At 44.2% G+C, this 24,647-nt stretch overlaps 2 protein-coding genes across 2 annotated transcripts; both read left to right on the top strand.

The window, feature by feature from the left end:
• Positions 1-4,739: 4,739 nt before the first annotated feature.
• On the top strand, positions 4,740-7,036 carry LOC120924619 (gamma-crystallin-3-like). Its single transcript, XM_040335614.1, has 3 exons — positions 4,740-4,853; positions 5,824-6,066; positions 6,709-7,036. Exons 1-3 carry the CDS (start codon positions 4,755-4,757, stop codon positions 6,982-6,984), a joined length of 618 nt encoding a protein of 205 aa, XP_040191548.1. The 5' UTR covers positions 4,740-4,754; the 3' UTR covers positions 6,985-7,036.
• A 10,091-nt stretch (positions 7,037-17,127) lies between these two features.
• LOC120924620 (gamma-crystallin-3-like) lies at positions 17,128-19,390 on the top strand. Its single transcript, XM_040335615.1, has 3 exons — positions 17,128-17,229; positions 18,181-18,423; positions 19,063-19,390. Exons 1-3 carry the CDS (start codon positions 17,131-17,133, stop codon positions 19,336-19,338), a joined length of 618 nt encoding a protein of 205 aa, XP_040191549.1. The 5' UTR covers positions 17,128-17,130; the 3' UTR covers positions 19,339-19,390.
• Positions 19,391-24,647: the final 5,257 nt, after the last annotated feature.

The following is a 24,647-nucleotide window of genomic DNA, read 5'->3' on the forward strand; positions in this document are numbered from 1 at the left end:
AGAGACGATTCGCGCTTTTCAGTCTGTTACAGCGTGACGAATGTGCTATCTAAATTACGAACGCTACTTTTACCGAAGGCACACTCCCATCTCATACTTTATTCTGAGCATGCGCGGGTTTCTAAGCATACACACAAATGTGTTTCTCGTGGCAAACCAGCCCGACGAGAAACACAACGAGGATATTGAGACTCCCAACGAGGAAAAAAAAAACTTGTTTTCTTTTTTTCTCATCGAGTTCCACGATAGTTTTCTCAACGAAAAACATACACACAACCATTTTCTTGATGGATTCTGTCGAGGAAAACGGTCGTGTGTACGAGGCCTTACTCTTTCAACATGTGAAATTTAAATGACTCATGGTATAAGCAATTTAGAGGGCTGTCATAAGTTAATAAAAAAGGCATGCCCACTTTTGCCTTAGTTTCAGTACAACCATTGTATCTTGGTTGCATTAGAAACTGCAATTTTGAATTCCATCCTGTTATTACGTACACTATATTACCAAAAGTTTTGGGACACCTGCCTTTACAAGCACATCAACTTTAATGTTATTCCTGTCTTAGTCCATAGGGTTCAATATTGAGTTGGTCCACCCTTTGCAGCTATAACAGCTTCAAATTATCTGGGAGGGCTGTCCACCCCAAACTCGCTCATCCATGTCTTTATGGATCTTGCTTTGTGCACTAGTGTGCAGTCATGTTGAAACAGGAAGGGGCCGTCCCCAAACTGTTGCCACAAAGTTGGGACCATGAAATGGTCCAAAATGTCTTGGTACACAGAAGTTGTCAGACAAACCTGATTTCCTTTTATGAAGAGGTAAGTAAAACCCTGGACAGAGGCGTGGCTGTGGACGTGATATATTTGGATTTTGCAAAAGCGTTCGATACAGTTCCGCACACACGGCTCATGTGTAAGGTAAGGTCTACAGGATTGGATATATCAGTTTGTAAATGGATAGAAAACTGGCTGAAAGACAGAATTCAGAGAGTCGTGGTTAATGATTCTTACTCTGAATGGTCCAAGGTTATCAGTGGTGTACCCCAAGGTTCAGTGCTGGGACCCTTACTTTTCAATATATTTATAAATGATATTGGGTCTGAGATCAAAAGTAACATTTCTGTCTTTGCAGATGACACCAAGCTATGCAGTGGAATAACGTCCTTACAGGATGTCGCCAATTTACAAGCCGACCTCAATGCTCTGTCTGATTGGGCGACTAAGTGGCAGATGAGGTTTAATGTAGATAAATGTAAAGTTATGCACTTGGGGGCTAAGAATATGCATGCATCATACATACTAGGGGGAGTACAACTGGGGGGATCTGTAGTGGAGAAGGATCTGGGGGTTTTAGTTGATCATAATCTCAATAATGGCATGCAATGCCAAGCTGCGGTTTCCAAAGCGAGCAAAGTCCTTTCTTGTATTAAGAGAGGTATGGGCTCCCGAGACAGAGATATAATTTTGCCCCTGTACAAATCATTAGTAAGACCTCATCTGGAATATGCAGTTCAGTTTTGGGCACCAGTTCTCAAAAAGGACATCGGAGAACTGGAGAAAGTGCAGAGAAGGGCAACCAAACTGATAAGAGGCATGGAGGAGCTCAGCTATGAGGAAAGATTAGAGGAACTGAATTTATTCACTCTTGAGAAGAGGAGAATTAGGGGGGATATGATCAACATGTACAAATATATAAGAGGTCCATACAGTGAACTTGGTGTTGAGTTATTCACTTTACGGTCAACACTGAGGACAAGGGGGCACTCTTTACGTCTAGAGGAAAAGAGATTTCACCTCCAAATACGGAAAGGTTTTTTCACAGTAAGAGCTGTGAAAATGTGGAACACACTCCCTCCAGAGGTGGTTCTGGCCAGCTCAGTAGATTGCTTTAAGAAAGGCCTGGATTATTTCCTAAATGTACAGAATATAACTGAGTACTAAGATTTGTAGGTAAAGTTGATCCAGGGTAAATCTGATTGCCTCTCGGGGGATCAGGAAGGAATTTTTTCCCCTGCTGTAGCAAATTGGATCATGCTCTGCTGGGGTTTTTTGCCTTCCTCTGGATCAACTGTGGGTATGGAGTTGGGTGTATAGGATTTTACTGTGTTTTTTATTTTTTATTTTTTATTTTTTGTGGTTGAACTGGATGGACTTGTGTCTTTTTTCAACCTGACTAACTATGTAACTATGTAACTGACACATTAAGAGTTCCTTCACTGGAAATAAGGGGCCAAGCCGACCCTGAAAAACACCCCACACCATAATACCCCCTCCACCAAATGATTTGCACAAAGCAAGGTTCATAAAGACATGGATGAGAGAGTTTGAGGTGGAGGATCTTGACTGACCTGTACAGAGTCCTAACCTTAACCCAATAGATCACCTTTGGGATGAATTAGAGCGGAGACTGTGGGCCAGGCCTTCTTGTCCAGCATTAGTGCCTGACCTCATTAATGCGCTTCTGGAAGAATCCCAAAGACACACTCCTAAACCTCGTGGACAGCCTTCCCTAAAGAGTTGAAGCTGTTATAGCTGCAAAGGGTGGACTAACTCAATATTGACCAATACGGACTAAGACTAGGATGCCATTAGAATCCTCTCCATGGCCCACCTCACTGCCTGTCCCCTGGACCCTGTCCCCTCTCAATTACAGCGACCACCTTCCTGCTCTATCCTCAACTCCCTAACCCACATCTTCAAACTCTCCCTCTCCTCTTGCACCTATCCTTCACCTCTCAAACATGCACTTGTTACCCCAATACTTAAAAAACCCTCATCTGTTTGAATAACTTAAAACCCATCTCTCTGCTCCCGTTTGCCTCCAAGCTCATTGAACGCTTTGCCCATGACCGAATGAGTCGCTACCTCATGGACAACAACCTTCTCGATCCCCTACAGTCTGGCTTCCGCCCACAACATTCTACTGACACTGCCCTACTAAAACTCACCAATGACCTACTAACTGCTAAAGCCAGTGTTTAGACCTCCCTGCTGCCTTTGACACAGTTGACCACCTGCTCCTCCTCAGCAAATTACACTCCCTTGGCCTCTGTGATTCTGCTTTATCCTGATTCTCCTCCTACTTATCCTTAACTTTCGGTGTCACTTACAACTCCATCTCCTCCGCTCCTCTTCCTCTTTCTGTTGGGGAACCCCAAGGCTCCCTTCCCTGAGCCTCTCCTATTCTCACTGTATACCTCTTTCCTGGGCCAGTTGATTACCTCCCACGGCTTTCAATACCACCTCTATGCCGACAACACCCAAATCTATCTCTCCACTCCTCAACTCACCCCCTCGATCCCCTCACAGATCTCAAACTTACTGAATGACATATCGGTATGGATGTCACATCACTTCGTCAAACTCAATCTTTCTAAAACTGAGCTTATTATATTTCCTCCTTCACAGTCCCCCCCCCCCATTAATTCACCATTAATATAAACAACACAACCATTGGTCCCTTCACACATGCCAAGGTCCTGGGTGTAATCCTTGACTCAGACCTCTCCTTCAGCCTCCATATCCAATAACTGGCTAAATCCTGCTGTCTTAACTTCTTCAACATCTCCAGAATTCGACCCTTGCTGACTAATGACACCACAAAGCAACTTATTCACTCCTTGATTTTTTCCCGCCTTGACTATTGCAACTCTCTCCTTAATGGCCTACCCATACATAGGCTATCCCCCTTCAGTCTATTATGAATGCTGCTGCTAGACTAAAACACCTCACTAACCGATCCGTGACTGCTGCTCCTCTCTGCCAATCCCTTCACTGGCTTCCCCTACTTCACTGTATAAAATTCAAAATGCTAACCACAACATACAAGGCCATTCACAACATCGCCCCCAGCTACATCACTATGCTCATCTGCAGATATCGCCCAAATTGTCCCCTCCGCTGCTCACAGGACCTCCTGCTCTCTAACTCCCTTGTTACTTTCTCCCATGCTCACCTTCAGGACTTCTCCAGAGCATCTCCCATCCGCTGGAACTCCCTGCCCCAGTATGTCTGATCAGCCCCTACCCTGTCCACCTTTAGGAGATCCCTGAAAACTCATTTATTCAGGGAAGCCTATCCCACACCCAACTAACTCCCCCCGAGTCACCCCCATCAAATCATTCTCTGCAGCTTTTACCCTTTGTGCCACCACCCCCTCCCTTTAGAATGTAAGCTCTACGAGCCGGGCCCTCCTGTACCTTTTGTATTGAACTGTACTGTAATTGTGCTGTCCCCCCTATACATTGTAAAGTGCTGTGTGAACTGTTGGCGCTATAAATTGTGTATAATAATAATAAAAGTTCATGTGCGTGTTAAGGCCGGTGTCCCAATACTTTTGCTAATATAGTGCATGATGTGTGCATGTTTTAGTCCCCAAATACTTAATTTTACATTTTATAAACATTAAACTTAATTTGCCACATTGTTGCCCAAAAAGAGCATCCAGATCGGATTGTAAGTCAGAAACATCCTATAGGGACATAATTTGGCGTAATTTGCAAAAAAAATAAAATGATGCTATGAATCCAAAACTCGATAATCACCTAACATCTTACATAAAACACACATATACACAGATTCCAACCCATTCAGGTGACTGGTTGCTGCAGCAAAGGCTTTGTGTAGGCAGTCTAGGCAAAGCATTTGGGTGCTGATGCAAGGGGAAAGATACAAACAATGGTCTCACAGAAACACTGAACAATTCTCAATAGCGTGGAATAGCTCTTCATTCTGATTGGTCAAAGCCTAAACATATGAGAAATGTTGCAGAGTATATAAAGGCCATTTTCCACCAGCCATCTACCAGTGCAGACCAACAGGAGCACACTGACAAGACAAGCACAATGGGAAAGGTAAGAAGGGCTTGAAAGTATTGAAATATAAAATGAATATTTAGCCAATGGTCCAGCCTGTGGATATTGGTTGTTAGTAGCTGCATAACTCTGTTTGAGTTTTATTCTTAAAATTGTGTGGATTTGTAAATACTGAGGTCTATTTTTTAGGCAGCTCGTCAGATGGACATTATCTGGTACAGCTAAGTCTATAATGTTACATTATATGGCCAAACATTTGTGAATACCGGACCATTATGCTTATATGAGCTTGTTGGAAATCCCATTCCAAAACCTTGGCCATTAATATGGAATTGCTTCCCCTTCACACCTAAAACAGTCGCCAGCTCTTTTTGGGTAGGCTTTCTACAAGTATTGTTGTAGATGTGGGCCCATTTAACCAAAATAATATTTATAAGGTCAGGTACTGATGCAGGTCAAGAACGCTTGGCTTACAATTGGTATTCCAATTCATCCCAAAGATGTTCAATGAGGTTGAGGTCAATGACAGAAGTCTGTGATATATTAGGTGTAGTGTTTCAATTAAAAAACAGTCTTTCTCAAACCTTATACCCCAGAGGAACCCTTGAAATAATTTTCATATCTCAGGGAAACCCCTGCTAGGATTAGTCCAATGGGGGTCTTTAGGAAAAAAATGGCCCTTACTTTGCTGGTTGGTGGGAAGAATGCCTCCCTTACAGTGGTGGTTAGAAGACCACTCTTACAGACAGATTTAAAGATCATTGGTGCCATGCTACTGGCTCCGCCAAGTGGTGATGGACCTGTATCTATGAAGGCACCATCAGATTGGAGGTCAATTAGCCACAGCTCAGAGAATTCCCAGCAACCTCTGGAGGAACCCTAGGATTCCAACGAGCCCTGGTCGAGAATGGCTGTATTAAAAATATTGTCCACACTGTATCATATAATTTTAAAACATAACCTTTCTATTGATCATGAATTGACATGATCTTGTTTTATTATTCAACAGATCATCTTCTACGAGGACAAGAACTTCCAGGGTCGCTCGTACGAGTGTAGCGCTGAATGTCCCGACCTGTCCTCATACTTCAGACGCTGCAACTCCATCCGTGTGGATAGTGGGAACTGGATCCTGTATGAGCTCCCCAACTACAGAGGACACCAGTACTTCCTCCATAGAGGAGAGTATCCTGACTTCCAGCAATGGATGGGCTACAATGACTCCATTAAGTCTTGCCGTCTGAGCCCCCAGGTAATAACACATTGTGTACTCTGATTAAGGGTCAAAGCTGTCTATCAGTGTCATTTTTATGAGGTGAACTACTCCTATAATCATAGGTGGCCATTGATTGTACAGCTAAAAAAAAACTCTTTTAAGCTTTACTTGTCCTGCCAGTATACACTGACCCAATGGAGTTGTTCTTCTCCTCTCTACTATTACTCTGCTCTGTAGGGCTAAACAAAAATCCTCAACTCAGCCAAGGATTTTAATTTTGTTTAAAAAAAAAATTGCCAAAATTGATGGAGCACAGTTGTATTAAGCATGGCCAAGTAACCTTTTTCTGTGGGCAGCTAATATGATACTGAAGTCAAGTGCCCATTACACTCAAGGGAGAACTGGCCTGGGGGGAATTTGCCTGGAGGGCATTATATCTTGAAGAGGATCGCCCGCTCCTGAAGAGGATACCAGGGTTATGGCAGCTAGGGTTTTGGTCCTTTAGCAACAAAAGGGTCCAGGGCTTTAGTGGTGAATATTGAAAATTTCTACAATCGATCCAAACCTGAAAAAAAATATATTTGGGTGAATTTTTATTCTAAATGATAGCAGTAATGTGACCAGTTGCCTTTTTTATCATTGCTTTATGTTTTATTGTGGTGTAACTTATTTTAACAGCACCAAGGTTCCTTCAGAATCAGGATCTACGAGAGAGAAGAGTTCAGAGGTCAGATGATGGAGTTCACTGAGGATTGTCCTCATGTCAATGAGAGATTCCGCTACAATGACATCCACTCCGTCCAAGTCCAAGATGGCTTCTGGATGTTCTATGAGGAGCCCAACTACAGAGGACGTCAGTATTACCTGAGACCTGGAGAGTACAGGAGATACAGCGACTGGGGAGCCGCAAGCCCCAGAATTGGGTCCTTCAGACGTCTTCATCATTCTTTTTAAATGTATAAAAACATTTTAAGTTTTCTGCTTGACAATAAACTTGATAAAGACATTTTTTCTGTTTGTTTTTAATTTATTCAATGTCAATTTTCGATGAGAATTTGTAAAGTGCAACCAGTCAAAATCCACTCTTAGTCAGAGACACAATCATCTATATGAGAATATACTGTACACTGGATGTCCCACGCCATCATAAAATTACTGTATATACTCAAGTTTAAGCCGACCCGAATATAAGCCGACGCATCTAATTTTACCACAAAAAAATGGGAAAACTTATTGACTCGAGTATAAGCCTAGGGTGAGAAAGGCAGCAGCTACTGTAAGTAGAAAAGCGGATCAACAATGCCCATCTGCAGCCTCACTCTGCTCATCGCAAGCCTCCCTGTGCCCATTTGCAGCCTCACTGTGCCCATCTGCAGCCTCACTGTGTCCATTTGCAGCTTCACTGTGCACATCTGCATTCCTCACTGTGCACATCTCCCTGCCTCACTGTGTCCATCTGCAGCCTCACTGTGCCCATTTCCCTGCCTCACTGTATCCATCTGCAGCCTCACCGTGCCCATCTCCCTGCCTTACTGTGTCCATCTTTCTTCCCGCAATGTGTCCATCTGCAGCCTCACTGTGCCCATCTCCCTGCCTCACTGTATCCATCTGCAGCCTCATGTACCTGATCTCCAGAACACCGGCGCTGTGACATGCGGTCAGTCTAGTCGGCAGCTGTCCAGTGTAACAAAGCCCCGCCTCCTCCTCGCCCTCGTCCGTGACGGAACACTGATTCAGTTTCCCAGCAGTGAGTCAATGTTCCACCTATCACGGATGAAGACAAGGAGGAGGCGGGACTTTGTTACTCTGGATGGCCGCCGACTAAACTGCATGTCACAGCGCCGGGAGATCAGGCGCATGAGGCTGCAGATGGACACAGTTAGACTCGAGTATAAGCAGAGGGGGCCATTTTCGGCACAAAAAAAATTGCTGAAAAACTCAGCTTATACTCAAGTATATACGGTATTTATTGATTTATTCCATGCAGAATAAGTTGTTTGCTTACTGTATATACATACTGGAGGAGGTTTACTAAAATCAGATGATGGAGTTCACTGAGGATTGGCCTCATATCAATGAGAGATTTCACTACCATGACATTCATTCTTGCCATGTCCATGGTGGGTACTGGATGTTCTATGAGGGGCCCAGCTACAGGGGATGTCAGTATTACATGAGACCTGGAGAGTATAAGTCCAAACGCAATGTTCCCCATGCACACATTTAAGAAAACCAGCCGCTCAGTGATGCCGGGACTGTAATGACCATAGGCTGGAAACCGTGGATAATCAAAGTGAAGAAAATGTCACCAACACACCAAAGATTCCTCAAAGGGTCCAAAGTTTTATTCCGTGGTCACATGATAAACATACAGCATGTGACTGTATATTTATCATGTGACCACGGAATATCACTTTGGACCCCTTGGAGGAATCTTTGGTGTGCTGATGACATTTCATGGAGAGTACAAGGGATACACTGACTGGGGAGCCACAAGCCCCAGAATTGTGTCCTTCAGACATCTTCATAAATTCCACTAAAATTACAAAAAATAAATAAATATTTTTCTAGAATAAACTTGATTTAAAAAAAATAACTTGAAGTGTATGTGTTTTATTTTTTTTATTGTATTATAACATTGTTGCATAATAAAATCTATTCAAGTGATGTGAGATGTGATTTTCAGCCAATGACACAATCATCCATACACACATTTACTAAGCAAAAGCAAAAAAAAAATGCCCCACTGTTGCTGAGAGTGGAGGGAATAATGCCCAAAGGGCCAGATAAAAACAAGCAAAGGGCTCCCTCCGGCCCCTGGGCTGCAGTTTGGAGACCACTGCTAAAAAAGGAAGAGTTACTCTTCCAACATGTGAAATTTGAATGACTCATGGTATAAGCAATTTAGAGGGCTGTTATAAGTTAATAAAAAAGGCATGTCCACTTTTTCCTTAGTTTCAGTACAACCATTGTATCTTGGTTGCATTAGAAACTGCAATTTTGAATTCCATCCTGTTATTACGTACACTATATTATCAAAAGTATTGGGACACCTGCCTTTACAAGCACATCAACTTTAATGGCATTCCTGTCTTAGTCCATAGGGTTTAATATTGAGTTGGCCCACCCTTTGCAGCTCTAACAGCTTCAAATTATTTGGGAGGGCTGTCCACCCCAAGCTCGCTCATCCATGTCTTTATGGAACTTGCTTTGTGCACTAGTGTGTAGTCATGTTGGAACAGGAAGGGGCCGTCCCCAAACTGTTGCCACAAAGTTGGGAGCATGAAATGGTCCAAAATGTCTTGGTACACTGACACATTAAGAGTTCCTTCAATGGAACTAAGGGACCAAGCCCGACCCTGAAAACCACCCCACACCATAATCCCCCCTCCACCAAATTATTTGCACAAAGCAAGGTTCATAAAGACATGGATGAGCGAGTTTGGGGTGGAGGATCTTGACTGGCCTGTACAGAGTCCTAACCTTAACCCAATAGAACACGTTTGGGATGAATTAGAGCGGATACTGTGGGCCAGGCCTTCTTGTCCAGCATTAGTGCCTGACCTCATTAATGCGCTTCTGGAAGAATCCCAAAGACACACTCCTAAACTTCGTGGACAGCCTTCCCTAAAGAGTTGAAGCTGTTATAGCTGCAAAGGGTGGGCCAACTCAATATTGACCAAAACGGACTAAGACTGGGATGCCATTAGGATCCTCTCCATGGCCCAGCTCACTGCCTGTCCCCTGGACCCTGTCAATTACTGTGACCACCTTCCCGCTCAACTCCCTAACCCACATCTACAAACTCTCCCTCTCCTCTTGCACCTATCCTTCACCCCTCAAACATGCACTTGTTACCCCCATACTTAAAAAACCCTCATCTGGTTGAATAACTTAAGGCCCATCTCCCATTTGCCTCCAAGCTCATCGAACGCTTTGTCCATTAAAGAAATGAGTCGCTACCTCACGGACAACAACCTTTTCGATCCCCTACAGTCTGGCTTCCGCCCACAAAATTCTACTGACACTGCCCTACTAAAACTCACCAATGACCTACTAACTGCTAAAACCAGTGTTTAGACCTCTCTGCTGCCTTTGACACAGTTGACCACCTGCTCCTCTTCTGCAAATTACACTCCCTTGGCCTCCGTGATTCTGCTTTTTCCTGGTTCTCCTCCTCCTACTTATCTCAGCGCACTTTCGGTGTCACTTACATCTCCATCTCCTCCGCTCCTCTTCCTCTTTCTGTTGGGGAACCCCAAGGCTCTGTCCTTGGGCCCCTCCTATTCTCACTCAATACTGTGCTCATCGCAAGCCTCACTGTGCCCATTTTCAGCCTCACTGTGCCCACCTGCAGCCTCACTGTGCCCATCGCAAGCCTCACTGTGCCCATTTGCAGCCTCAATGTGCCCATCTGCAGCCTCACTGTGCCCATCTGCAGCATCACTGTGCCCATCTCCCTGCCTCACTGTGTCCATCTGCAGCCTCACTGTGCCCATCTCCCTGCCTTACTGTGTCCATCTTCCTTCCCCCAATGTGTCCATCTGCAGCCTCACTGTGCCCATTTCCCTGCCTCACTGTGTCCATCTGCAGGCTCATGTACCTGATCCCCAGAACACTGGCGCTGTGACATGCAGTCAGTCTGTCGGCAGCTGTCCAGTGTAACAAAGCCCCGCCTCCTCCTCCTCCTCGTCTGTGACGGAACACTGATTCAGTTTCCCAGCAGTGAGTCAGTGTTCCACCTATCACGGATGAAGACGAAGAGGAGGCGGGGCTTTGTTACACTGGATGGCCGCCGACTAAACTGCATGTCACAGCGCCGGGAGATCAGGCACATGAGGCTGCAGATGGACACAGTGAAACTCAAGTATAAGCAGCGGGGGGCATTTTCGGCACAAAGAAATGTGCTGAAAAACTCAGCTTATACTCGAGTATATACGGTATTTATTGATTTATTCCATGCAGGATAAGTTGGTTGCTTACTGTATATACATACTGGAGGTGGTTTACTAAAATCAGATGATGGAGTTCACTGAGGATTGGCCTCATATCAATGAGATGTGGAGCTCACCCCCGAAGGAGCCGCTGATTGATTTGGGATCGGCAAATTAAATTACCCTGACATGGCTCCATGGTTGCAGTGATAGGACAAATAGTGAGCGAAGGTCCAGACAGTAATTGAAGGGTTTTCAATGCTTTATTCCAGGCCAGTGTTTCTCAATTCCAGTCCTCAGGCCCCCCCAACAGGTCAGGTTTTCAGGATTTCCCTCAGATGAAAAGGCTGTGGTGATTACTAAGGCAGTGAAACTGATCAAATCACCTGTGCAAAATAATGGAAATCCTGAAAACCTGACCTGTTGGGGGGGCCTGAGGACTGGAATTGAGAAACACTGTTCCAGGCCAACACGGCCAACATCAACATCAGTTTGGAAGGACAAGGTTAATGAAAGGATAGGAGGAGATAAAACCTTGCAGTATCAGGCCTGGATAACAATGGAGCAGTCAGTGCTCTGTTTAGTACCAACTTCTGTAAGTCGTCGCCACTCTACTTGGAGTGGGTAAAGTGCCCCCCGGACAGACCCCTATGACAGGCCTGGCAGCCGAAGCGTCACTCCGAACTGTCTGGGAGGAACGGGTCTGTCTCACAGACTCGGCTCTAGGGCCTCTACCACAGGCCAATTTCAATAAAGGACTTAGGTGAATAAAGAGCAACTCCTCCCAGTAGACTTTTTCCTAAACAGGCCCCCGGATGACAGCAAGCATACCTGTCAGTGGTCCGGACACCCGATCCCAGACTGGGATTCTTTCAATAGGTCCTGGAATCCAGCGAAACACTGAAGTCCACCTTTTCCTCTGGATGAGGTCTAAGGCAGTATTGAGCCTTGGCCAGGTGGGCCGCGCTGGCGGGGTCCATGGATGCGCGTACCCTGAAGGTGGGTACCGCACCTGGAAAGGGGACCACGCAAAAGTTTTAGAACACATGACCCCTGTCACAGATATACTCTCCCCCAGCATGCCTTGCGAGGGAAAACTCCTCTAATTGGCTGCTGGGAAAGCTTGCTCTGCCAGAACCCCTCTAGCGCCAACTGCTGACCAGGGATGGCACTGCATCCCTGGACCACAGACTGATCCAGTGGAAAATTCTGGAATGACAGAAGTCCAGAATTTGAACAAATCTTGAATAGGAGCAAGGTAACTCTCCCATTCCCCATTAACTTTAGCGTAGTGCCCATGCTGAAAGCAAAGGGGGCGCTACAGAGAGATTTCACTACCATGGCATTCATTCTTGCCATGTCCATGGTGGCTACTGGATGTTCTATGAGGGATCCAACTACAGGGGATGCCAGTATTACCTGAGACCTGGAGAGTATAAGTCCAAATGGAATGTTCCCCATGCACACATTTAAGAAAGCCAGCCGTTCAGTGATGCCGGGGCTGTAATGACCATAGGCTGGAAACCTTGGATAATCAAAGTGAAGAAAATGTCACCAACACACCAAAGATTCCTCAAAAGGGTCCAAAGTTTTATTCCGTGGTCACATGATAAACATTAGACATGTGCAGCCTGGAATATTTTGTTTTGTTTTTCGTTTTCGTTTGGAAAATAAATTTATTTAGTTACTCCCGAAAATCGTTTTGATTTATTTCATTTTTCGTTGGGGAATAGCTTTCGTCCGAAAATCCAATAATACTTGGTTTCTGTCGAATGGTCAAAAGAATATTCGCCGGAACGTCGAATCTTTTTGGTTGATGTCGAATGGGCAAACGAATATTTCTTTACATCGAATCGTACATTTCCGTTTGAATATTCCGCCTACAAGAATTCTAATGTTGTATGACTAGTAATAATGTCGAATCTATTTTCTATAATGTCGAATCTATTTTCTCATAAATCGAAATCTATTCTCTGTAATGTCGAATCTATTATTTCTATAGTGTCGAATCTTTTCTCTATAATGTCGAATCTTTTCTCTATGATGTCGAATCTTTTCCCTATAATGTCGAATCTCTCTATGTCGAATTTTTACCGCAACAAAAACGAAAATAAAGCATTTTTTATGTCGGATCTTTCGGTTTTCGTTTCTTGCACTTTCGTTATCGTTTGTTAACGATAACGAAAAAAACTGATTTTCGGACGAAAATGCATTCTAACGAAAATGAATGCACATGTCTAATAAACATACAGCATGTGACTGTATATTTATCATGTGACCACGGAATATCACTTTGGACCCCTTTGAGGAATCTTTGGTGTGCTGATGACATTTCATGGAGAGTACAAGGGATACATTGACTGGGGAGCCACAAGCCCCAGAATTGTGTCCTTCAGACATCTTTCTAATTTCCACTAAAATTAAAAAAAATAAATAAATATTTTTCTAGAATAAACTTGATTTAAAAAAAAATTGAAGTGTATGTGTTCGTTTTTTTTGTTTTTTTTTTGTATTATAACATTGTTACATAATAAAATCTATTCAAGTGATGTGAGATGTGATTTTCAGCCAATGACACAATCATCCGTACACACATTTACTAAGCAAAAGCAAAAAAAAATGCCCCACTGTTGCTGACAGTGATGGGAATAATGCCCAAAGGGCCAGATAAAAACAAGCAAAGGGCTCCCTCCGGCCCCTGGGCCGCAGTTTGGAGACCACTGCTAAAACTGACCGTTTTCAGCGGACATGTCCGCTCGGAGATTTCTGTCTGATGGTTGTACACACCATCAAACAGAAATTCGCGCGTACACGATACGCAGTGACGTGGCCGCGACGATGACGCGGCGACGTGCGCGGCCCTGGAAGTTCAATGCTTCCACGCATGCGTCAAATCACTTTGACGCATGCGAGGGCTTTCGGCCAATCGGACATGTCCGGTGAGTCTGTACAGACGACCGAACACGTCCGACGGACAGGCTTCCAGCGGACATGTTTCTTAGCATGCTAAGAAACATTTGTCCGCTGGAAAAAGTCAGCTCGGCCGGGAATCCGGTCCGGTTGGCTGTACACACGACCGAACATGTCTGCTGAAACTGGTCAGTAGACCAGTTTCAGCAGACATGTTCGGTCGTGTGTACAAGGCCTAACTCTTCCAACATGTGAAATTTGAATGACTCATGGTATAAGCAATTTAGAGGGCTGTTATAGGTTAATAAAAAAGGCAAGCCCACTTTTGCTTTAGTTTCAGTACAACCATTGTATCTTGGTTGCATTAGAAACTTCAATTTTGAATTCCATCCTGTTATTACATACACTATATTACGAAAAGTATTGGGACACCTACCTTTACAAGCACATCAACTTTAATGGCATTCCTGTCTTAGTCCATAGGGTTCAATATTGAGTTGGCCCACCCTTTGCAGCTATAACAGCTTCAACTTATCTGAGAGGGCTGTCCACCCCAAACTCGCTCATCCATGTCTTTATGGACCTTGCTTTGTGAACTAGTGTGCAGTCATGTTGGAACAGGAAGGGGCCGTCCCCAAACTGTTCCCACAAAGTTGGGAGCATGAAATGGTCCAAAATGTCTTGGTACACTGACACATTAAGAGTTCCTTCACTGGAACTAAGGGGCCAAGCCCGACCCTGAAAAAACAACCCCCACCATAATCCCCCCTCCACCAAATGATTTGCACAAAGCAAGGTTCATAAAGACATGGATGAGAGAGTTTGAGGTGGAGGATCTTGACTGGCCTGTACAGAGTCCTAACCTTAACCCAATAGAACACCTTTGGGATGAATTAGAGCGGAGACTGTGGGCCAGGCCTTCTCGTCCAACATTAGTGCCTGAACTCACTAATGCGCTTCTGGAAGAATGGTCAAACATTCCCATAGACACACTCCTAAACCTCGTGGACAGCCTTCCCTGAAGAGTTGAAGCTGTTATAGCTGCAAAGGGTGGGCCAACTCAATATTGACCAATACGGACTAAGACTAGGAAGCCATTAGGATCCTCTCCATGGCCCACCTCACTGCCTGTCCCTTGGACCCTGTCCCCTCTCAAATACTGCGACCAACTTCCTGCTCTATCCTCAACTCTCTAACCCACATCTTCAAACTCTCCCTCTCCTCTTGCACCTACAGTATCCTTCCCACCTCAAACATGCACTTGTTACCCCCATACTTAAAAAACCCTCATCTGTTTGAATAACTTAAGACCCATCTCCCTGCTCCCGTTTGCCTCCAAGCTCATCGAACGCTTTGTCCATGACTGAATGAGTCGCTACCTCATGGACCACAACCTTCTCGACCCCCTACAGTCTGGCTTCCGCCCACAACATTCTACTGACACTGCCCTACTAAAACTCACCAATGACCTACTAATGACCTCTCTGCTGCCTTTGACACAGTTGACCACCTGCTCCTCCTCAGCAAATTACACTCCCTTTGGCCTCCGTGATTCTGCTTTATCCTGGTTCTTCTCCTCCTACTTATCTCAGCGCACTTTCGGTGTCACTTACAACTCCATCTCCTCCGCTCCTTTTCCTCTTTCTGTTGGGGAACCCCAAGGCTCTGTCCTTGGGCCCCTCCTATTCTCACTCAATACCTCTTCCCTGGACCAGTTGATAACCTCCCACAGCTTCCAATACCACCTCTATGCTGACAACACCCAGATCTATCTCTCCACTCCTCAACTCACCCCCTCGATCCCCTCACGCATCCCAAACCTACTGAATGACATATCGGTATGGATGCCACACCATTTCGTCAAACTCAATCTTTCTAAAACTGAGCTTGTTATATTTCCTCCTTCACAGTCCCCCCCATGACTTCTCCATTAATATAAACAACACAACCATTGGTCCCTCCACACATGCCAAGGTCCTGGGTTTAATCCTTGACTCAGACCTCTCCTTCAGCCTCCATATCCAATCACTGGCTAAATCCTGCTGCCTTAACCTCTTCAACATCTCCAGAATTTGACCCTTCCTGACTAATGACACCACAAAGCAACTGATTCACTACTTGATTTTTTCCCGCCTTGACTACTGCAACTCTCTCCTTAATGGCCTACCCATACATAGGCTATCCCCCTTCAGTCTATTATGAATGCTGCTGCTAGACTAAAACACCTCACTAACCGATCCGTGACTGCTGCTCCTCTCTGACAATCCCTTCACTGACTTCCCCTACCCCACCGTATAAAATTCAAAATGCTAACCACAACATACAAGGCCATTCACAACATCGCCCCCAGCTACCTCACCATCCTCATCTGCAGATATCGCCCAAATTGTCCCCTCCGCTGCTCCCAGGACCTCCTTCTCTCTAGCTCCCTTGTTACCTCCTCCCATGCTCGCCTTCAGGACTTCTCCAGAGCCTCTCCCATCCTCTAGAACTCCCTGCTCCAGTATGTCTGATCAGCCCCTTCCCTGTCCACCTTTAGGAGATCCCTGAAAACTCATTTATTCAGGGAAGCCTATCCCACACCCAACTAACTGTCCCCGAGTCACCCCCATCAAATCATTCTCTGCAGCTTTTACCCTTTGTGCCACCACCCCCTCCCTTTAGAATGTAAGCTCTACGAGCCGGGACCTCCTTTACCCTTTGTATTGAACTGTACTGTAATTGTGCTGTCCCCCCTATACATTGTAAAGCGCTGTGTAAACTGTTGGCGCTATATAAATTGTGTATAATAATAATTAAAGTTCATGTGCGTGTAAAGGCCGGTGTCCCAATACTTCTGCTAGTATAGTGTATGACGTGTGCATGTTTTAGTCCCCAAATATTTAATTTAAAATTTTATAAACATTAAACTTAATTTGCCACATTGTTGCCCAATAAGAGCATCCAGATCGGATTGTAAGTCAGAAACATCCTATAGGGACATCATTTTTGGTGTCATTTGCAAACAAATTAAAATGATGCCATGGATCCAAAACTCTATAATCACATAACATCTTACATAAAACACACATATACACAGATTCCAACCCATTCAGGTGACTGGTTGCTGCAGCAAAGGCTTTTTGTAGGCAGTCTAGGCAAAGCATTTGGGTGCTGATGCAAGGGGAACGATACAAACAATGGTCTCACAGAAACACTGAACAATTCTCAATAGCGTGCAATAGCTCTTCATTCTGATTGGTCAAAGCCTAAACATATGAGAAATGTTGCAGGGTATATAAAGGCCATTTTCCACCAGCCATCTACCAGTGCAGACCAACAGGAGCACACTGACAAGACAAGCACAATGGGAAAGGTAAGAAGGGCTTAAAAGTATTGAAATATAAAATGAATATTTAGCCAATGGTTCAGCCTGTGGATATTGGTTGTTAGTAGCTGCATAACTATGTTTAAGTTTTATTCTTAAATTGTGTGGATTTGTAAATACTGAGGTCTATTTTATAGGAAGCTCGTCAGACGGACATTATCTGGCATAGCTAAGTCTATCATTTTACATTGTATGGCCAAACATTTGTGAATACATGACCATTATACCTATAGGAGCTTGTTGGAAATCCCAAAACCTTGGCCATTAATATGGAATTGCTTCCCCTTCACACCGAAAACAGTCGCCAGCTCTTTTTGGGTAGGCTTTCTACGATATTTTGGAGTATTTTTTTAGATGTGGGCCCATTTAACCAAAAGAATATTTATAAGATCAGGTACTGATGCAGGTCAAGAACGCTTGGCTTACAATTGGTATTCCAATTCATCCCAAAGATGTTCAATGAGGTTGAGGTCAATGAAAGAAGTCTGTGATATATTAGGTGTCTTTCTCAAACCTTTTACCCCAGAGGAATCATTGAAATAATTTTCATATCTCACGGAAACCCCTACTAGGATTAGTCCAATGGGGGTCTTCAGGAAAAAAATGTCCCTTACTTTGCTGATCGGTGGGAAGAATGCCTCCCTTACAGTGGTGGTTAGAAGGCCACTCTTACAGACAAATTTAAAGATCATTGGTGCCATGCTACTGGCTCCGCCAAGTGGTGATGAACCTGGATCTATGAAGGCACCATCAGATTGGAGGTCAATTAGCCACAGCTCAGAGAATTCCCAGCAACCTCTAGAGGAACCCTAGGATTCCAACGAGCCCTGGTTGAGAATGGCTGTATTAAAAATATTGTCCACACTGTTTCATATAATTTTAAAACTTAACCTTTCTATTGATCCTGAATTGACATGATCTTGTTTTATTATTCAACAGATCATCTTCTACGAGGACAAGAACTTCCAGGGTCGCTCTTACGAGTGTAGCGCTGAATGTCCCGACCTCTCCTCATACTTCAGACGCTGCAACTCCATCCGTGTGGATAGTGGGAACTGGATCCTGTATGAGCTCCCCAACTACAGAGGACACCAGTACTTCCTCCATAGAGGAGAGTATCCTGACTTCCAGCAATGGATGGGCTACAATGACTCCATTAAGTCTTGCCGTCTGAGCCCCCAGGTAATAACACATTGGGTACTCTGATTAAGGGTCAAAGCTGTCTATCAGTGTCATTTTTATGAGGTGAACTACTCCTATAATCATAGGTGGCCATTGATTGTACAGGTGAAAAAAAAATGTTAAGCTTTACTTGTCCTGCCAGTATTAACTGACTTAATGGAGTAGTTCTTCTCCTCTCTCCTATTACCCTGCTCTGTAGGGCTAAACAAAAATCCTCAACTCAGCCAAGGATTTTAATTTTGTTTAAAAAAAAATTGCCAAAATTGATGGAGCACAGTTGTATTAAGCATGGCCAAGTAACCTTTTTCTGTGGGCAGCTAATATGATACTGAAGTCAAGTGCCCATTACACTCAAGGGAGAACTGGCCTGGGGGGAATTTGCCTGGAGGGCATTATATCTTGAAGAGGATCGCCCGCTCCTGAAGAGGATACCAGGGTTATGGCAGCTAGGGTTTTGGTCCTTTAGCAACAAAATGGTCCGGGGCTTTAGTGGTGAATATTGAACATTTCTACAATCGATCCAAACCTGAAAAAAAATATCTTTGGGTGAATTTTTATTCTAAGTGATAGCAGTAATGTGACCAGTTGCCTTTTTTATCATTGCTTTATATTTTATTGTGGTGTAACTTATTTTAACAGCACCAAGGTTCCTTCAGAATCAGGATCTACGAGAGAGAAGAGTTCAGAGGTCAGATGATGGAGTTCACTGAGGATTGTCCTCATGTCAATGAGAGATTCCGCTACAATGACATCCACTCCGTCCAAGTCCAAGATGGCTACTGGATGTTCTATGAGGAGCCCAACTACAGAGGACGTCAGTATTACCTGAGACCTGGAGAGTACAGGAGATACAGCGACTGGGGAGCCGCAAGCCCCAAAATTGGGTCCTTCAGACGTCTCCATCATTCCTTTTAAATGTATAAAAACATTTTAAGTTTTCTGCTTGACAATAAACTTGATAAAGACATTTTTTCTGTTTGTTTTTAATTTATTCAATGTCAATTTTTGATGAGAATTTGTAAAGTGCGACCAGTCAAAAGCCACTCTTAGTCAGAGACACAATCATCTATATGAGAATATACTGTACACTGGATGTCCCACATTATCATAAAATTACTGTATATACTCAAGTTTAAGCCGACCCAAATATAAGCCGACGCACCTAATTTTACCACAAAAAATGGGAAAACGTATTGACTCGAGTATAAGCCTAGGGTGAGAAATGCAGCAGCAACTGTCAGTAGAAAAGAGGGTCAACAATGCCCATCTGCAGCCTTACTGTGCCCATCTGCAGCCTCACTGTGCCCATCTGCAGCCTCACTGAGCCCATCTGCAGCCTAACTGTGTCCATTTGCAGCTTCACTGTGCACATCTGCATTCCTCACTGTGCACATCTCCCTGCCTCACTGTGTCCATCTGCAGCATCACTGTGCCCATCTCCATGCCTCACTGTGTCTAACTGCATTCTCACTGTGCCCATCTCCCTGCCTTACTGTGTCCATCTTCCTTCCCCCAATGTGTCCATCTGCAGCCTCACTGTGCCCATCTCCCTGCCTCACTGTGTCCATCTGCAGCCTCACTGTGCCCATCTCCCTGCCTCACTGTGTCCATCTGCAGTCTCACTGTGCCCATCTCCCTGCCTTACTGTGCCCATCTTCCTTCCCCCAATGTGTCCATCTGCAGCCTCACTGTGCCCATCTCTCTGCCTTACTGGGCCCATCTGCAGCCTCATGTACCTGATCTCCAGAACACCGGCGCTGTGACATGCGGTCAGTCTAGTCGGCAGCTGTCCAGTGTAACAAAGCCCCACCTCCTCCTCGTCGGTGACGGAACACTGATTCAGTTTCCCAGCAGTGAGTCAGTGTTCCACCTATTACGGATGAAGACGAGGAGGAGGCGGGGCTTTGTTACACTGGATGGCCGCCCACTAAACTGCGACGGGAGATCAGGCGCATGAGGCTGCAGATGGACACAGTGAGGCTCGAGTATAAGTAGAGGGGGGCATTTTCGGCACAAAGAAATTTGATGAAAAACTCAGCTTATACTCGAGTATATACGGTATTTATTGATTTATTCCATGCAGAATAAGTTGTTTGCTTACTGTATATACATACTGGAGGAGGTTTACTAAAATAAGATGATGGAGTTCACTGAGGATTGGCCTCATATCAATGAGAGATTTCACTACCATGACATTCATTCTTGCCATGTCCATGGTGGGTACTGGATGTTCTATGAGGGGCCCAACTACAGGGGATGCCAGTATTACATGAGACCTGGAGAGTATAAGTCCAAACGCAATGTTCCCCATGCACACATTTAAGAAAACCAGCCGCTCAGTGATGCCGGGGCTGTAATGACCATAGGCTGGAAACCGTGGATAATCAAAGTGAAGAAAATGTCACCAACACACCAAAGATTCCTCAAAAGGGTCCAAAGTTTTATTCCGTGGTCACATGATAAACATACAGCATGTGACTGTATATTTATCATGTGACCACGGAATATCACTTCGGACCCCTTTGAGGAATCTTTGGTGTGCTGATAACATTTAATGGAGATACAAGGGATACACTGATAGGGAGATGGGTTAATGCAGTTAGAGGGAGTGGAAGGGGCGTGAAGAAAGGGAAGGCCAGTCCTGTATTTGTGCATCAAAACAAATTTGCCAAGTTGGGTGATGATGTGGAGGTGGCAAACACAGAGGTGGCAGCCCTAGATGTTACTGCTACCCCTAACAGCCGGGAGAGCAACCCATCTAGTAGAGGTGGGGAGGGGAGTGCAGGTAGGCCTAGACAGTTGGTGGTAATAGGGGATTCTATAATCAGAAGGACTGATAGAATAATTTGTCGCCAGGATCGCTTCAACCGAATGGTTTGCTGTCTCCCTGGTGCCAGGGTTCGGCATGTGGTGGACCGGGTGGATAAATTACTGGGAGGGGCTGGGCATGACCCAGCTGTCTTGGTCCACGTTGGAACCAATGACAGTATACATGGAAGGTGGAGGCTCCTTAAGAATCAATTTAAAGAACTAGGCTGCAAGATGAAGGGAAGGACCTCCAAGGTGATATTCTCTGAAATATTGCCTGTGCCATGCGCAACACAGGAAAGGCAGGGGGAGATTAGAGAGCTGAATGCATGGCTAAAGACCTGGTGTAGGAAGGAGGGATTTGGGTTTCTAGAGCACTGGGCTGACTTTTCATTGGGGTGCAACCTATATGCTAAAGACGGTTTGCACTTGAATGGAAGGGGGTCTGCTGTGCTGGGGGAGAGGTTTATGGGAATGCTGGAGGAGTATTTAAACTAGGATTGAGGGGGGAGGGTGAATTAGAATTACATCGAGCAGATAGGTCAGTTAGTGGTCAGACATTAATGGAGAGTGGAATGGGGATAGATGGGGGAAGGGTTATGGCAGGTGACAAGAAAGTTCCCATGTTGCAAACAGCGATTGGAAATAATAGTGCCATTTGTACTACTATAAATTATATGAAAAACACCAGAGAAAAAAAATGTAACAATACATTTAAGTGTTTGTTCACCAATGCCAGAAGTCTGCCAAGCAAAACAGGTGAGCTGGAAGCTCTGGTGCATGAGGAGAGCTATGATGTAATCGGTATTGCTGAAACTTGGCTTCAATCCTCACATGACTGGGCTATTAATATTCCTGGCTATGCTCTCTTTCGGAAAGACAGGGTAAAAAGGAAAGGTGGAGGGGTCTGTCTCTATGTGAGAAGTGACCTCAAAGCAAGCGTGAAAGAGAACCTGGTTGATGGAGAGTGTGATGAGGCTGAAGCATTATGGGTGGAACTGCATACAGATGTGCGTAGTTCAAAATTAATCATTGGAGTTTGTTATAAACCACCCAATGTTAATGAGGAGGTGGAGACTCAGCTCCTTGCACAGATGGAAAGGGCTGCAAGGTCTGGGACGGTGATAATAATGGGGGATTTTAACTACCCAGAAATTGACTGGATTAATGGCACTTCTGGGACAGTTAAAGGACAAAAATTTAAAAACCTATTGCAGGACAATTTTATGGTGCAGTTTATTGAGGCCCCAACTAGGAATGATGCCCTGTTGGACCTGATAATCTCAAACCATGCAGAGCTTATTACTAATGTTCAGATAAAGGAACACCTGGGTAGCAGTGATCATAACATGATTTCATTTAATATTAACTATAAGCAAGAAATACATACAGGAAATATTAAAACACTAAATTTTAAGAGAGCAAATTTTCCAAGGATGAGGGCTGCTCTCCAGGACTTGGACTGGGAGGGACTATTGGCACAGCTGAACACAGAACAGAAATGGGAATTCTTCAAAAAGACTGTGTGGAACCTCACTGCAAAGTATGTTCCCATGGGCAATAAGTTTAAAAGGCTAAAAATAAAACCTATGTGGCTCACGGTCAAAGTTAAAAAAGCTATAAACAAAAAGAAAGCAGCTTTTAAAAAATATAAAAATGTAAAAACACTAGTGTTGTTTAAATGTTACAAAGAATATAACAGGATATGCAAAAAGGAAATCAAGGAAGCAAAAATTCAAAACGAACGACAGATTGCAAAAGATAGTAGGACAAACCCCAAAAAATTCTTTAAATATATTAATAGTAAAAAGGTGAAGTCTGAGCATGTAGGCCCCTTACAAAATATTCTAGAGTGGGTGACTGGGGACAAAGAGAAGGCAAATTTATTAAATGTTTTCTTCAGCTCTGTGTATACAATGGAGCATGGGGGAGCTCATGTCCAAAATGGGGGTGGGAGTGACACAGCCTCAAATCCACAATGGCTCAAAAGTGATATGGTCCAGAAATATTTAGACAGAATAAAGGTGGATAAAGCACCTGGACCTGATGGCATCCATCCACGGATCCTAGGTGAGTTGAGCTCTGTCATTTCAAAGCCACTGTATCTAATATTTAGGGACTCATTAAAGACAGGAATAGTACCACTGGATTGGCGCAGGGCCAATGTGGTGCCCATATTTAAAAAGGGAACAAAGTCTTTACCAAGTAACTATAGACCTGTTAGTCTAACTTCTATAGTTGGGAAGATACTGGAACGTTTAATAAAAGACCACATGGATGAGTTCTTGCAGGAAAAAAACTATTTAAGCAGCAGACAACATGGATTCATGAAAGACAGAAGTTGTCAGACAAACCTGATTTCCTTTTATGAAGAGGTAAGTAAAACCCTGGACAGAGGCGTGGCTGTGGACGTGATATATTTGGATTTTGCAAAAGCGTTCGATACAGTTCCGCACACACGGCTCATGTGTAAGGTAAGGTCTACAGGATTGGATATATCAGTTTGTAAATGGATAGAAAATTGGCTGAAAGACAGAATTCAGAGAGTCGTGGTTAATGATTCTTACTCTGAATGGTCCAATGTTATCAGTGGTGTACCCCAAGGTTCAGTGCTGGGACCCTTACTTTTCAATATATTTATAAATGATATTGGGTCTGAGATCAAAAGTAACATTTCTGTCTTTGCAGATGACACCAAGCTATGCAGTGGAATAACGTCCTTGCAGGATGTCTCCAATTTACAAGCCGACCTCAATGCTCTGTCTAATTGGGCGACTAAGTGGCAGATGAGGTTTAATGTAGATAAATGTAAAGTTATGCACTTGGGGGCTAAGAATATGCATGCATCATACATACTAGGGGGAGTACAACTGGGGGGATCTGTAGTGGAGAAGGATCTGGGGGTTTTAGTTGATCATAAGCTCAATAATGGCATGCAATGCCAAGCTGCGGTTTCCAAAGCGAGCAAAGTCCTTTCTTGTATTAAGAGAGGTATGGACTCCAGAGACAGAGATATAATTTTGCCCCTGTACAAATCATTAGTAAGACCTCATCTGGAATATGCAGTTCAGTTTTGGGCACCAGTTCTCAAAAAGGACATCGGAGAACTGGAGAAAGTGCAGAGAAGGGCAACCAAACTGATAAGAGGCATGGAGGAGCTCAGCTATGAGGAAAGATTAGAGGAACTGAATTTATTCACTCTTGAGAAGAGGAGAATAAGGGGGGATATGATCAACATGTACAAATATATAAGAGGTCCATACAGTGAACTTGGTGTTGAGTTATTCACTTTACGGTCAACACTGAGGACAAGGGGGCACTCTTTACGTCTAGAGGAAAAGAGATTTCACCTACAAATACGGAAAGGTTTCTTCACAGTAAGAGCTGTGAAAATGTGGAACAGACTCCCTCCAGAG

The sequence above is a fragment of the Rana temporaria genome, chromosome 1 (genome assembly GCF_905171775.1).
Source record: "Rana temporaria chromosome 1, aRanTem1.1, whole genome shotgun sequence".
NCBI classification, from domain to species: domain Eukaryota; kingdom Metazoa; phylum Chordata; class Amphibia; order Anura; family Ranidae; genus Rana; species Rana temporaria.

Excerpts from the sequence above, each read along its gene's own strand:
- LOC120924619 (XM_040335614.1), top strand. The coding sequence starts at position 4,755 with ATGAGAAATGTTGCAGAGTATATAAAGGCCATTTTCCACCAGCCATCT. Across the intron at positions 4,854-5,823 it reads AGACAAGCACAATGGGAAAG|ATCATCTTCTACGAGGACAA; the intron begins GTAAGAAGGGCT and ends ATTATTCAACAG. Across the intron at positions 6,067-6,708 it reads CTTGCCGTCTGAGCCCCCAG|CACCAAGGTTCCTTCAGAAT; the intron begins GTAATAACACAT and ends TTATTTTAACAG.
- LOC120924620 (XM_040335615.1), top strand. The coding sequence starts at position 17,131 with ATGAGAAATGTTGCAGGGTATATAAAGGCCATTTTCCACCAGCCATCT. Across the intron at positions 17,230-18,180 it reads AGACAAGCACAATGGGAAAG|ATCATCTTCTACGAGGACAA; the intron begins GTAAGAAGGGCT and ends ATTATTCAACAG. Across the intron at positions 18,424-19,062 it reads CTTGCCGTCTGAGCCCCCAG|CACCAAGGTTCCTTCAGAAT; the intron begins GTAATAACACAT and ends TTATTTTAACAG.